General features: G+C 40.0%; 1 protein-coding gene and 1 non-coding gene across 2 annotated transcripts in view; one reads left to right on the forward strand and one right to left on the reverse strand.

Annotated features, from left to right (window-relative positions):
* LOC106909454 (disco-interacting protein 2 homolog C-like) overlaps positions 1-15,216 on the reverse strand; it is a 36,939-nt gene extending 21,723 nt beyond the window's left edge. Inside the window, exons 1-8 of the mRNA XM_014975818.2 lie at positions 15,091-15,216; positions 12,149-12,430; positions 11,320-11,442; positions 5,302-5,448; positions 4,388-4,507; positions 1,989-2,186; positions 977-1,068; positions 34-144 (exon numbers count right to left, since the gene is read on the reverse strand). Of these exons, the coding sequence (XP_014831304.2) occupies positions 34-144; positions 977-1,068; positions 1,989-2,186; positions 4,388-4,507; positions 5,302-5,448; positions 11,320-11,442; positions 12,149-12,430; positions 15,091-15,163 (1,146 nt within the window). The 5' untranslated portion in view covers positions 15,164-15,216. The remainder of the gene's footprint in view (positions 1-33; positions 145-976; positions 1,069-1,988; positions 2,187-4,387; positions 4,508-5,301; positions 5,449-11,319; positions 11,443-12,148; positions 12,431-15,090) is intronic.
* trnav-uac (transfer RNA valine (anticodon UAC)) lies at positions 10,202-10,274 on the forward strand. The gene has a single exon. It is a non-coding gene; the product is annotated as a tRNA-Val (tRNA).
* Positions 15,217-15,967: the final 751 nt, after the last annotated feature.

Here is a 15,967-nt window from a genome sequence, read left to right on the forward strand (position 1 = left end):
GGAGGAGCTTCTCTGATTGGCTGGCCGACTTACTTTGCGACTCAGCGGCACCTCGATGGGAACAGGAACCACCTCGGCCAGCAGGCAGCCGTAGAAGGCCACCATGAAGGCTACTGGGTCGTTGTTAGGAAACACCAACGCCACCTGCAGGAGACGGAGGGAACAGCAGAGAGGCGTGGTTTAACCTCTGGTGCAGCTACGCTAACACGCAAACGCAAAACTGCAAAGACACAGAATATTACCAAGTATTTTTGTCTTGTGAAACTTTATTTCATTAATGACATTTTTCCATGCTATATGTGAAATAATCCACCAGTGGAATTAGAACTTTTTTAATCAATATTAAGGAAATATTGTCTTAAAACAAGCGACTATAGCTTGCTGAAATGTTATTTGTAAGTTAGTTTTGTTTTATTTCAAATGTACTGAAATATTTGCTCTTGAAAAAAGACAAAAATACTTCAAGAAAAATAGTGAAGAAACTATGGGATTGTTTAGCTCAAAGCATGTGTTGGAATGGCCTAGTCAAAGCCTCGTCCTACCTCAAACATCTGCTCACTCACCCTTCAAATGTGACAAAGATTGGCCTATTCTATTTTGTAAATGATATACATGTTTGCCACACTTCTCTTCTGATTTTTGCTAAATTTACCACAAAACATCCCAGAATAAATATAAGTCTAAAGGTTTAGAGGATGTGAAAACATTTGCATTTCATGATTTAATAAATAAAAGTCTTTTTCAGTCAGATTGAACAGATGAGCTTCTGTCTGCGCTCAGTTTCACATTTGCTTTACTTCTTGTCTTACAGACGGTGTTACTTAGGAACAGAACATTGAGCCGGTCTGGCTGAACGGATCGCAGATGTATTTTTATAGAAGTCAGTATGTCAGATGACGTCTGATCAGCGGCTGATTCATGAAGGGAGACGGCGTTTGACAGAAAGAGGAACTGTGAGGGGTCGGAGGTGACTCACCCGATCGCCCGGCCGCACCATGGGCTCCTGCTTGCTGCCCAGTTTGTGGAGGATGTTGTAGGCCAGCTTGATGCTGCGCGACCACAGCTTCCCTGCAGGGGGCAGCACAGGGAACATGAGTGGGAAAAGGTCCACAGGAAGTCAGAGTGAGAATCTTTGTCTCCGCTTTGAGAAAAAACACTACAAAAAGTCTGAATGGAAGAAACCGCCATCGACTGATTCAGTTTCTATAGATGATTCAGCTCCTAACAGACTGATAAAAGCTCAGCCACAGGAGAAAGTAAGTACACCCTTGACACTTTATGCAATTTTTTAAGATTAAATGATCCTGATTAGTTGATGATCATCAAGTTCAACCAGCTGCAGCTGCAACATTTGGACACATGAAGTCAAATTAAAGATGTCTGGTCAGAAAACAAAACCCAGGTTTGGAGAACTTGAACTTTTCATCTTTTCATCAACATTAAGGAATTATTGACTCTAAACAACAACAACAACAACAACAACAACAACAACAACAAGCTCATATTCTTTGCTGAAAGGTTACTTGAAAGTAGGGTTGGATGATATGATCATCCAATATAATAAGACCATCATTAGCAAATCTAGCAGATGATTGTCAGCGATAAGACCCGCCTCCTGACTCTGATTGGTTGTTTTCGGTCAGGGTCTTCAGCCTGCATTAGTAGCTCAGGCAGGAGGTGGAGGAGATTGATTTTTTTCCCACAGATTATCTGTCTTACATATAATAAACTGTCATCACATGGTGACAGTTTAAACAAATATGAAAAATTTCTGTAAAAGTTACATAAAATATCTTCAACTGGAATTTATCAAGACGACGATTAATCAAAATTCTCAGAATGAGAGATTTTTTTATGATAGTTGGTAAACAATATGACAAACGTCCACCGCTAGTTGTAAGTTAATTTTGTGTTATTTCAGGTATATTGCAGTACTTGCAGTAGATGTCATGCTTTGCAGTGTGCATGTGAGAGCCACGCCTGCTTACCGTATGTGAGGACGTAGAGGGGTTTCCCCGCCGTGTCCAGGCTGGTGAGGCAGGGCGCTTTGGGGGAGATGGTGCCCCAGCGCTGCAGCGCCGCCTCCAGGGAGGGGGGCCAGTTAGTGACCACGCCCAGCGGCTCCCCCCTCACCGGCATCATCTCCGCCCCCTCCGGCCGCGGCTGGTTGGGGTCTGGCTGCTGGACTGGAGGGGAAGCAGAGAGATGCTCTGAGCGTCATATGGTTTTAATTCGTGGTGTGTTCGCTGCTGCAAAACCATCATGGCTGCAGTAACCGATGGCAACGAGGCGACGCAGCTGCGAGGCCGAACACGCTGCACCTGCTGCTGCAGGACAAGTTCATGAGCAGAAAATCCATCAAACTGTGACTGTGTAAAAGCATTCACCTCCTTTTGTCAGGTTACAACCACAGACTTTAATGGATTTCATTTGATAACACAAAGTAGTGCATCATTTTGAAGTGGAAAAAAATTATTCATGGTTTACAAATTAAACGCTCCGTAAAACGTATTTAAAGATAAAGTAAGGTTTTTCTTCTCTGAAATCTAAAATGTATAGATTGTTTGTACAAAATCTACTCTTAATATTCAGCAAATAGCCTTTTTAGAATCTGGACATTTCATCCATCCATCCATTTTCTGTGCACCCTTGTCCCTAGTGGGGTCAAGAGGTGCTGCTGCCTCTCTAGCTAATGTTCCGGGCGAGAGGCGGGGTCACCTGGACAGGTCACCTGGACAGGTCACCTGGACAGGTCGCCAGTCTGTCGCAGGGCAACACAGAGACAGACAGCACACACAACCATGCACACACACACTCACACCTAGGGAGAATTTAGAGAGACCAATTAACCAATTAACCCACCATGCACAAGGAGAACATGCAAACTCCAATCAATCAAACCCAGAACCTTCATGCTGCAAGGCAACAGAGCTACCAGCTGCGCCACTGTGCAGCCCCTCTGGATATTTCATCCATTTCCATCCGTTTAATCAATTACTAAACTGGTTGATGGTTGTTTCAATAATTGATTAATTTGTATAATTGCTTCATGTATTCGGATTCTTCTTGTGCAAATGAGTAACTGGAAGAGACAGTAAATGACTGCTGACTGAAAATGAACAGACAGCAGGACAGATGGTGAAGTCTGAGCAAACCGAGCCTCAGAGTGGCACAGGTCAAAGGTCATCTTCATCTCAGATGTTCTGTAAACATTTACTCTCCATCTACGGCTTTCTGACCCTCATTATCTGCATAGAGAAGCATTTCAATGTGGATTTTTAGAAGGAAATTAACAAACCAGAAAATTCCCCAGGAAGATATAAAAAATAATATCAACCATCAGTGAAACTTTATGAGCCGTCACCGTTCTGCCAGAATGTTGGGATTTTTATTGCCAAACCAACAGGATTCCCTTCATGTTTGTTTAAAATGTAAAACATTAAAGTTCATTATGAACTTCTACAGTGAGAAAACTTTAAAAGTCAGAAAGTAGGAAGTATTAAAGGAAACAAGGAAGGAAGGATGGAAGAGAAAAAGAGGAAGGAGGGTCTGCATAAGGGAGCAAGGAAGGAAACAAGGAAGTAGATGAAGAAAAAAACAAATAAAAAAAGACAGAAAAAAGAAAAGGAGAGAAGGGGAAGAGGAAGTACAGAGAAAAATGAACCAGAAAAGCAATGAAGAAAGGACACAAGAAAGGAAATGAAACAAGGAGACAAGGAAGGGAAGGAGTGGAGGAGGAAGAAGCAAGGACAGAAAGAAGTGCACAAGGAACGAATGAAGGGATTAAGGACACAAAGAAGAAAAGACAAAGGGACAGAAGAAAAAACACAAGAACAAAGGACAGGAAAAAAGGACACGGAAGAAAGAAGGAAGGAAACATGGAAGGAAAGGAATGATAAAAAGGAAACAGAAAAAAGGATACAAAAGGAACTAAGAAGTCTAAGAAGTGGAATGAGGAAGGAAGTTAGTAAGGAACTAAGGAAGGAATTAGATTTGTCCATATTTTCATTTTCATCTGCAGCCGTGTCTTTAAGGTTCTGGTGGTGACATAACTCTAAACTATGGGGTGGTTTCAGTTTCCATGGCAACTATTCACCACGGAAACTCTTAGAAAACCGTGCAGAGGTTTAAGAATCACGACTCGGCATGAACAGAAAACAAAGTGCTAACTTCATGTCAACGTGGAGCTGGAGAGTGAATGCAGCTGACTAAACTCCGTCAGTCTGGATTCTGTCAGGAAGAGTTAGAAGTCAGGAATAAAATTAGACGTTTTTTAGTAATAACTCCTGTGGAAAACGAAGCATGTGTGCTGCTGCTGAACCAAGAGTAAGATGTGAGTGAGGACCGACAGACAGGAAGTGATGCAGACATGACGGCGGCGTCTAACCCTCCAGAAGCTCATCGAAGTCATCGACGAAGAACTCGCGCAGCGGCGGCCTGCGGGGCTGCTTCAGCGTGTTGACGAGCTGCTGGATCTTAGCCGACACCCGACTGCTGACTGGAACGCCTGGAAGAATCCCAGCAGAGACAGCAGGCTGAAAACGGCTGGAAAACACAGCTGGAAACAAAACGGCCAAAAAACACAAACAGAAACAAAACGGCCAAAAAACAGAGCTGGAAATAAAATGACCAAAAAACACAAACAGAAACAAAACGGCCAAAAAACAGAGCTGGAAATAAAATGACCAAAAAACACAAACAGAAACAAAACGGCCAAAAAACACAAACAGAAACATAACGGCCAAAAAACCCAGCCGAAAACAAAATGACCAAAAAACACAAACAGAAACAAAACGGCCAAAAAACACAAACAGAAACATAACGGCCAAAAAACCCAGCCGAAAACAAAATGACCAAAAAACACAAACAGAAACAAAACGGCCAAAAAACACAAACAGAAACATAACGGCCAAAAAACCCAGCCGAAAACAAAATGACCAAAAAACACAAATAGAAACAAAATGGCTGGAAAACACAGCCATAAAAATAAATAAATAAATAAATAAATAAATAAAATAAAAAAAGCCAGAAAAAAAAAGCCTGTTTAGAGATCAGCTGGTTGTGTTAGCCCCGCCCCCACTTCCTGTTTACAGATTTGCTGGTTGTGTTGGCCCCACCCCCACTTCCTGTTTACAGATCTGCTGGTTGTGTTGGCCCCACCCCCACTTCCTGTTTACAGATCTGCTGGTTGTGTTGGCCCCGCCCCCACTTCCTGTTTATAGATCTGCTGGTTGTGTTGGCCCCGCCTCCCACTTCCTGTTTATAGATCTGCTGGTTGTGTTGGCCCCGCCCCCTGCTCACCGTCACCGGTCTCCATGCGCTCGGCGTTGCCATACTTCTGCGTGCTCCTGGCGATGGTGCCCATGTTGGACATGTGGTGCCGCTCAGTGTGGGAGTGGGACGAGTCCGACGAGTATCCCGTCACGTCCGGCGGCGCCGAGTGGTTCTCTGCAGGAGGACGGACAGGAAGCAGTCAGTCAGTGCCACTTCCTGTTGGCGCTACGCTCTATTAGACCCGTCTGACTGTCACTTTGTGTCACATCCTGCCGCGCTCAGCAGTCTGCCGTTTCATGACTCAGCGTTTTGATCATGTAAACACTGATATGAGGCGAGCAGCTTCTCCAAACATTGTCACATAATCTAGTTCCATCTATAAAAAACTGATAAAGTTATCAGATCATCATAAATTCGTCCATATTCAGCAGGGATCATTCACTTTTCCCACTTTAATGGACTTTCAAGGCAGCTTTTAGAGCACATGTGTCAAACTCAAGGCCCGCGGGCCATATGTGGCCCGCCATGTCATTTTATGTGGCCCGCCCCAGCATTTTATAGGCCGATGATTGAGTTAAAATAGGTTTTGAGCACGAATTGACTACAAACTACATCTCCCATAATGCATTCCGATTGTTACCAGCCAACATTGCGGCTTCTCGCCACTAGAGAGCAGCAGAGTCACCTCAAGCTGCTTATTGATTTTCCCAGCGAATAAAACTGAGACATCGACAAGCTAACATGAAAACGTCCAAGAAAAGAAAAATCGATTTACAAGTAAGACTATGAATGAAGATGTGTGAGTTGGTGTCAGGGCGGCAGGTGGCGCTAGACTTTTTTGTTATCCATTATCTTGACCGACAACATAAAAAAATCGGTCATGTACTATTTTTATCCGTGAAATTACAATCATATTAACATCGGCTAATTAGTCGCATTTTATGCGGTTTAGTTAATATTCACCGTGAATCCAGATCCCATCACAGATTAAGCAGATCAATGCATCTACATTTAACTGAACTCTGTGAGTGTTTTACCCTGAGCGGTCCGGTGTGCGCTTTTACCAGGATTATTATTTTTTTAATTTTTTTATTTTGCGTGGTTTCCCTTCTCCCAAACGGACAGATGTTACGTCTGCAGCTCCTCCAGAGCGCCACTCTCCTGGGTAACGTGAACTCAGAAGGCTCCATTTGTTAAAGCCGCTGGATGAGTTTCTCCCAGCGGTTTCTAATTCTTCGCAGTCCGCAGTGGTTGAGCAGCGGACTGCGCATGTTAACTTTTGCATCGTGATTTATTTCCTCAAGATAAACTGCCGGCTCCTTAAATGGATTAACACAACGTTGCATTCTCTTTAGTTTTCTCTGCTCTGTAATGGAGACTTGAATTTAACGCGCCGTTTCAACCAAAGGTTTGTAATGCACTTCCTAACCCTTTTTTATTTGTAAGTATTTATTTTATTTTTTAGCCATGACTCTGTAGAACCATTTGTCTCTGCTAATGACATCTTCAATACATCTTTTGATCCCAGGCTTAGTTTATGGACTGAACAGACAGAAACAGTTAACATTATACATTTTGAACTGTTGATTTTATTTTTGAACCATTTTTTTAAATTGTAAAATGTTTATTTTATTTTGAAGTGTTGATTGTCTGAAAGACCTTGCACATGAATAGCCCCATATGGGGTTTGAACTGATGACCTCAGCATTACCAGCATGGTGCTCTAACCTGCTGAGCTAACTCACCTACCTTGCAAACTGTTGAGTTTCTATGGATTTAAGAAGAACTTACATGATCTTACCACAATGATTTGATAAAAGTGCTTATATTCTAATGTTTTTCAAAACAACATACATAATATTTTATTTTTAAGTGTTGATTGTATTTTTGAACCCTTATTTATATGTAAAGTGTAGATTTTATTTTTGGAACCTTATTTATTTTGAAGTGTTGATTGTATTTTTGAAACCTTGTTTATTGTAGAGTGTAGATTTTATTTTTGAACCCTTATTTATTTTGAAGTGTTAATTGTCTGAAAGACCTTACACACATGAATTGCCCCATACGGGGTTTGAACTGACGACCTCAGCATTGCCAGCACCGTGCTCTAACCTGCTGAGCTAACTCACCTACCTTACAAACTGTTGAGTTTCCATGGATTTAAGAAGAACTTACATGATCTCACCACAATGAAGATTTGATAAAAGTGCTTATATTCTAATGTTTTTCAAAACAACATACATAATATTTTATTTTTAAGTGTTGATTGTATTTTTGAACCCTTATTTATATGTAAAGTGTAGATTTTATTTTTGAACCCTTATTTATTTTGAAGTGTTAATTGTCTGAAAGACCTTACACACATGAATTGCCCCATATGGGGTTTGAACTGACGACCTCAGCATTGCCAGCACCGTGCTCTAACCTGCTGAGCTAACTCACCTACCTTACAAACTGTTGAGTTTCCATGGATTTAAGAAGAACTTACATGATCTCACCACAATGAAGATTTGATAAAAGTGCTTATATTCTAATGTTTTTCAAAACAACATACATAATATTTTATTTTTAAGTGTTGATTGTATTTTTGAACCCTTATTTATATGTAAAGTGTAGATTTTATTTTTGAAACCTTGTTTATTTTGAAGTGTTGATTTTATTTTTGAAACCTTGTTTATTGTAGAGTGTAGATTTTATTTTTGAACCCTTATTTATTTTGAAGTGTTGATTGTCTGAAAGACCTTACACACATGAATTGCCCCATACGGGGTTTGAACTGACGACCTCAGCATTGCCAGCACCGTGCTCTAACCTGCTGAGCTAACTCACCTACCTTACAAACAGTTGAGTTTCCATGGATTTAAGAAGAACTTACATGATCTCACCACAATGAAGATTTGATAAAAGTGCTTATATTCTAATGTTTTTCAAAACAACATACATAATATTTTATTTTTAAGTGTTGATTGTATTTTTGAACCCTTATTTATATGTAAAGTGTAGATTTTATTTTTGAAACCTTATTTATTTTGAAGTGTTGATTGTCTGAAAGACCTTACACACATGAATTGCCCCATACGGGGTTTGAACTGACGACCTCAGCATTGCCAGCACTGTGCTCTAACCTGCTGAGCTAACTCACCTACCTTACAAACTGTTGAGTTTCCATGGATTTAAGAAGAACTTACATGATCTCACCACAATGAAGATTTGATAAAAGTGCTTATATTCTAATGTTTTTCAAAACAACATACATAATATTTTATTTTTAAGTGTTGATTGTATTTTTGAACCCTTATTTATATGTAAAGTGTAGATTTTATTTTTGAAACCTTATTTATTTTGAAGTGTTGATTGTATTTTTGAAACCTTGTTTATTGTAGAGTGTAGATTTTATTTTTGAAACCTTGTTTATTTTGAAGTGTTGATTTTATTTTTGAAACCTTGTTTATTGTAGAGTGTAGATTTTATTTTTGAACCCTTATTTATTTTGAAGTGTTGATTGTCTGAAAGACCTTACACACATGAATTGCCCCATATGGGGTTTGAACTGACGACCTCAGCATTGCCAGCACCGTGCTCTAACCTGCTGAGCTAACTCACCTACCTTACAAACTGTTGAGTTTCCATGGATTTAAGAAGAACTTACATGATCTCACCACAATGAAGATTTGATAAAAGTGCTTATATTCTAATGTTTTTCAAAACAACATACATAATATTTTATTTTTAAGTGTTGATTGTATTTTTGAACCCTTATTTATATGTAAAGTGTAGATTTTATTTTTGAAACCTTATTTATTTTGAAGTGTTGATTGTCTGAAAGACCTTACACACATGAATTGCCCCATACGGGGTTTGAACTGACGACCTCAGCATTGCCAGCACCGTGCTCTAACCTGCTGAGCTAACTCACCTACCTTACAAACTGTTGAGTTTCCATGGATTTAAGAAGAACTTACATGATCTCACCACAATGAAGATTTGATAAAAGTGCTTATATTCTAATGTTTTTCAAAACAACATACATAATATTTTATTTTTAAGTGTTGATTGTATTTTTGAACCCTTATTTATATGTAAAGTGTAGATTTTATTTTTGAAACCTTATTTATTTTGAAGTGTTGATTGTATTTTTGAAACCTTGTTTATTGTAGAGTGTAGATTTTATTTTTGAAACCTTGTTTATTTTGAAGTGTTGATTTTATTTTTGAAACCTTGTTTATTGTAGAGTGTAGATTTTATTTTTGAACCCTTATTTATTTTGAAGTGTTGATTGTCTGAAGGACCTTACACACATGAATTGCCCCATATGGGGTTTGAACTGATGACCTCAGCATTGCCAGCACCGTGCTCTAACCTGCTGAGCTAACTCACCTACCTTACAAACTGCTGAGTTTCCGTGGATTTAAGAAGAACTTACATGATCTCACCACAATGAAGATTTGATAAAAGTGCTTATATTCTAATGTTTTTCAAAACAACATACATAATATTTTATTTTCCAGAGATTTTGTATTTTTAAGTGTTGATTGTATTTTTGAACCATTATTTATTTTGAAGTGTTGATATTATTTTTGAACCATTTTTAATTTTCAAGTGTTGATTGTATTTCACAGATATTTTTTATTTTAATGTGTTAATTGTATTTTTGAACCATCTTTTATTTGTAAGTATTGATTTTATTTTATAGCCATTTAGCCAAGTCTCTGTAGAACCATTTGTCTCTGCTAATGACATCTTCAATACAATTTTTTGATCCCAGGCTTAGTTTATGGACTGTAATGTGAAATTAGGCACAAGTTTGGCAGTTTGTTCAAGTTACTGTGCTCTCCGAGAGGATCTGTGACATTGTTCCATTCCCATCGTTGACATTAGTCTCTAACAAAATGTGGATCATCTACCAGGAACAGTGGAAACAGCATGAGTTTCTGTAGTGTAGTGGTTATCATGTTTGCTTTACACGCAAAAGGTCTCTGGTTCGAAACCAGACAGAAACAGATTTATTCTATTCATCACAGGTGTTTACTAAAGGCCAGCAAGGGTCTGTGGTGTCATGGTCTGTACTCTGAATCCAGGCATCTGAGTGCAAGCCTCAGTTGACATTTTCATGCGTTGCATCTCACATCATCAACTTTGGAACCTCAAACTGAAACAAAGCAGACAAGTTCAGTTCCTGTAGTGTAGAGGTTATCACGATTGCTTTACACGCAAAAGGTCTCTGGTTCGAAACCAGACAGAAACGGTTTTTGTAGGTTATGCATCTCTTGGGGTGCAGTGAGACAACAAGAGCCTTCCTCTTTGGTGATGGTTCATTTGCCAATCGACTTCAATGTCGGCTTCTTTGAAATCGAAGATACTTTACTTCAATTACCAATTGGCAGTTCTATGGCATAATGCACATGTCAAACTCAAGGCCCACGGGCCACATGTGGCCCCCCCAGCATTTTATAGGCCATGGAAACTCAAATGTAATATTTAAAACTTCAATACATAAAATCAGTTACAACAATATGAGGTGATGTTAAATTTATTTTTAACATTGTATTTTTATACATTTATGCTAGGGCTACCCAAGTCTAGTTTTCCAGAGCTACCACCTGCAGCTTTAGATGGTTCCTTCTCTAACACACCTGGACCATTGACTCATTATAAGCCTCTACAGAACTGAATGAGGGAAGTCAACCTTTTTTCTGGGGTGTTTTAGCAGGGATGCACTCCTGATTGTCAATGTGGCCCGTTGAGGGGGGCCAATATGCTGAAGTGGCCCTCAGTGAAATTGAGTTTGACACCCCTGGTTTAGAGCAACTTTGCCTTAAAAGTGTCATTATTTACCGAATGACCCTTCATGACAACAGTAATAGACATTCATAAAGACTCCTTCATGTTTGTGACAGTGTCATGCCAGCCTTATGCACACCCCGTCAAATAAAGAGTTACCAAACAAACTAAATTTAGGTCTGATCTTTGTGAAGTTCGGATCTGTTTTTGTGTGAATTATTCCATAAGCCGGATTTGGGCTCTCGGTTCCCGGTCTGGACTTACCCTCTGACTCCAGAGGCGGCGGCCACAGCATGTCCGATCCAAACTCACAGCTCCGCCGCAGAGAGCCGCCGTTCTCCGCCACGCTCAGAGCACCCTTCCTCTTCAGAGACAGGTGGCCGATTCCTGCAGAAACACAGCGCGGCGTCAGAACCGGGTCAGAACACGAGACGCTACAGGAACAAATCCTGCGACATGGAGCTTTAGTCACCCTAAAATCCAGGTTAAAATACTTTATTGATTAAATGAAAGGTTGGAACTCATTACTGAAGGTTCTTCAGATGGTTATTTTAGAAGCTGATGGCAGGAAGGAACTCCTGTAGCAGTCTGTATTACAGCGGTTCCCTAGAAGCCTCTGACTAAAGACACTGTCGTAATGAATACTCATTATTATCCAAAATTTTCTTTATTTTATTTTATGTCTTTTGATTAAAACCGTTTTAATTTTTGCTTTTTCAATGAGTTTTAACCAAACAAAGCCAAAGAAAAGAAAGAATTTGAGTTGATGATTAATGAAAATATAAATAAAAGAAATTTATCTTCCATCTTACTGAATAGTAAGATTGTGAGAATTAGGGCTGTTGCAGACAGAAAAAATATGTACATTTCCACCCAAAAACTTAAAAGATAAACCTTGGATAAAAGGATAAAAGTAAAAAAAAAAATAGATTTTTGAAACTCAGAAATGTCCAAGTTTTTTCTAGAAAATTTCTGAGATTAATCTAAAAATTTCTGAGTTTAATTTTGCTGGAAATATACTGCTTTTTACACATATATGTTTAAGTTTTAGGCTTTCATGGCGTTTCAGCCGGTCACAGGCCAACGTTCTCACCATGATGCGACTGTGACAGCTGGTGGTGCGGCTGGCCCAGGTGAGGGTGGCCCAGGTGAGCCAGGTGCGCGATGTGCGTGTGTGCCAGCGAGTCGGCCAGCCGCCCGGCGTTCCCGCTGCCTCCGCTCTGCGTGGACGAGGACGACGAGGAGGTGGAGCCCAGGTGGGCGGGGCCGAGCTGGGAGGGCCGGCTCATCCAGTGCTCCATGCCCGTCATGTCGTCGCCCGGCCCAGCCTCCTCCTCCGAGCCCGACGACGAGTCAGAGCACAGCGGCGACAGGCCTGGAGTCACGGGAACATGTTACTTTACACAAATACCAAAGAAACAGAAACATTCAACATGACAGGAAAAGATTAGGAAGGAAAAACTCCTTCACCTGCTCAGTCAATTTTATTTTTATAGCAACAAGCCAGATCAAAGTGCTTAATACCATAAAAAAAACACAAAAATACAGTGTTTTTATTTGTTAATGTAATAATACAGCAACCAATTATAAAACAAGCCAATGTAAAAATACATCAAATACAACATTCCAGTTATTATGAATCTAAAAATGAAATTAAAAACTAGAGATGGAACTCAGTTCAATTGTTTAGTTGAATTAACTGCAGAACTGCAATTAATTACATTTTAATCAAAAGTAATATTGCAACAAAAAAGCAACATTTTAAATTCAAAAACACTTTTTGCTGCAAAATGATTAAATAAGTCAATAATTTTTTAGCATATATATATATATATATATATATATATATATATATATATATATATATATATATATATATATATATATATATATATATATATATATATATGCTGTTGTCCGTTGCGGCTGTTTGAATGTTGCTTGTGCATCAGATAAACAGGTGTACCAGAAACGTGAATACAAAGGTTCCGGCCAGAAAATTTTTAAAAAAGCTATAAAATTTTTTCACCCATTAAAACTGTAGTTAATTAATACAAATTGCTACAAAGAATGGATGATTGTTTTCAAATGTGGTGTTAAATTTGACATGTTTTTGGGTTTAGTTCTGCTGCAGCCGAGTGTCTGAGGAGGAAGAACAATCTGGTATTGATTTGCTGCTAGGTGCTGTTTTAGGTTCCTCTGGTTCTGTTTTTTCTTGGATTTTCGTTTTTGTGCTTGGATCGAAGCAGCTGAGACTTTTTGTTTTAGGACAGGCTGAATGTTCCAGAGCAGGCGGGACCATGAAGCGTTAGAAACGGAGGTGAAAATCCCTCCATTCCTGCCGAACTTCATGAGAAACAACAAAATATTCCTGATGGCAGTTCCCAGGAAATGAAACATAATGTTCCTGCTGGCCTAATGCTTCACATCCCTGATAAATATGTACAAGAATAAAATCATTTATTAAAGCAGCAATAAAAATCCAAACCTGTAATTTGAGTAGATTTATTGACAGGCCCACAGCATCACAGATCTCCCACCTTACAGTGAGCCTGAGTTGCTTTTCTAAGTGTTTTCTCCCAAAAGGCTCAACTAAGTCTGGCCCTCATCATATTTTCACTTCCAGTTCTGTTAAATATTTTAACTATTGCCCAGATGAACAACAAAATGAAAACCCATTTATTTTCCGATATAAGATCAGAATGGTCCCTTTCCTCTGAAGCTGCTCCATAGCTGATGCTGTTCCGTAAAAGATCAAGAATTCGTTTGGCCAATGCTTTTGACAGATTGGCTTCCTTATAAACACAGTTTGGCGCGTTAATGTCATTTTGAAACAGTTCCTGTATCGGTCATGTGACTTACTGAAACGCGCACCGACACAGGGTTTGGTCTGAGGGCTTGACGCATGCGTTGACCCATCACTACAGAATGCTGTGCGCTGTCGTTTGCTTCCTGCTTTTGGAGCGGTCTCCACTCTGCTTTTTGTTCATATAAGCCTTCAAACCGCACCAGAGTTCACTTCAACCAAACAGACAGAGGTTTGTAGGCGGACCAGAATTCGATTTTTGGTTTGATTAAAATTCACATCTCTCCACACCAACCAGTTTAGGGCCAGAAAACAAAACATTTGAGCTTCCAAACAAGAAATTAACTCATAACTATCTAAACTATGGAGATTATTAATGCAAACGTCCAGAAAGAAAAATATTTCCAATAGGATAAATTCGCTGCTGCAGTACTGTGACCTTTCAGTGACTGAGGCAAAAAGCTCAGAAGCTCAGAGACACCAAATGTCAGTAATTAGTGAATCAGATCTTGTGGCTTGTCAGTGAAACAGCCACAAGAACCAATTTGGGTCCAACATGCTTCAAGCGGCTGAATTTCCTCCTCTGAACAGCAGATAATTGTGAGAGCAGCCGATCAGGCCGGCGAGCCGCTGTGTGCAGACATTTAACGAAGTGTTGTCAGAACGGTGGAAAAACACGACATGATGCGTTCAGGGACACGTCAGCTCCACTTAGCCATGTGCTCAAAGGTTAAGAAGCAAATTACAAAGGAACAAACTTATTATATTTCCTTCATTAAGACTCAGTTAACACCAAAATTATTCCATCAACTGTGGTTATGGTTGATCTAATGAGCTGCTGTGTGAGGTAAAGGTCAGCTGCGCTGTCCGTTTTCTGGACCGTCTCTCAGCAGAAATGCTGCAGAAGGTGACGGGGTTCAGTTTTAACAGCTTCCTGCGGCCGGTTTTCTGTAAATCCCTCCGTGGGTTTAACACGCCACAGAGAATGTGCCTGGTTGCAGTTTGGGTGGGATGAGCGTTCCTCTGTCAGAGCCGTCTGAGAAACCAGAGAATCCTGTCTGAGCACAGAGCTGCTTCTCTGGTGGAGTCAGGAGACGCAACTCAATCAATGTGAGCTGCTAGCATCACAGCTAACGTTAGCATCTCAGTGAGGTAGATCAGAGAAAAACCCTGAGTCTGCCTGGCAGGTGACCTGGTGTAGGGAGCAGGTTTTGTTTGTGCGTTGTCACCTGGAGGCGTGTAAGCGTCCATGGAGGTCTGGACCACCAGGGAGCGCCGTTTGGAAGGCATGGGCACTGCCATCTTCCTCTCTACGTGTCGCGCCAACACGGCCTGGACCGCCTCCGTGTGGACGTCTGAGGAACAGAGACAGGAAGTCACACGTCTACAGACACACTGGACGACCGTTAGCCTGTCATTTTCAAGCTACCAACTCTGAGCTAATTTTCAACAGGTTTTGTGTTTATTTGTGTTCAGAAACACTAAACAAGAGTAAGATAACAAGTCTTCTGATGTGACGTTTTCATTTTGACATGTCCGTTACAGAAGCTTTGTTTCTACTACAAAAATATACAAAACTATTTCTACATTCTGCTAATGAGACTTCCTTTAACATCTTTCAGGCTTTTCTCAGACAGGTTCTGGAGTATTCCTTGTAAATACTGCGTTCAGGATTTCCCCCAGTGTATTATAAGCCTGGCGGGTCACCAGGCTTTACTTGTGCCCCCACCAGGATAAGCATTGCTTATTTATTTAAGTCTTTTTAAAATATTTGCATCTTGTAAGACTTTACAGTTGGTGTTCAGGTATTAATCTTACAATCTTTCAATATTACCTAATTATTAAGTGATTTTTTTCAAATTTCCTGTCAACTTAAAACATTTTTAACTCAAAAACACGACGAGCTGCTGGATAAATGACTGCCCTCGCAACCCAACCACCGGGCCTAGCAAGTTTTCTGGGGGAAACCTTGATATTCACTTGGAAAAGTCCCAACCAGCTAATCATAATCCTGCACTAAACTACACTAAACAAAACGTTAACATTTCTAAAAAAACATGAAATATTAACATAACAAAAACTTTTGTTTTTTACCCAAAGAATATT

Source organism: Poecilia mexicana, unplaced genomic scaffold (genome assembly GCF_051168715.1).
Source record: "Poecilia mexicana isolate PSO_F unplaced genomic scaffold, ASM5116871v1 scaffold_20, whole genome shotgun sequence".
NCBI lineage: Eukaryota > Metazoa > Chordata > Actinopteri > Cyprinodontiformes > Poeciliidae > Poecilia > Poecilia mexicana.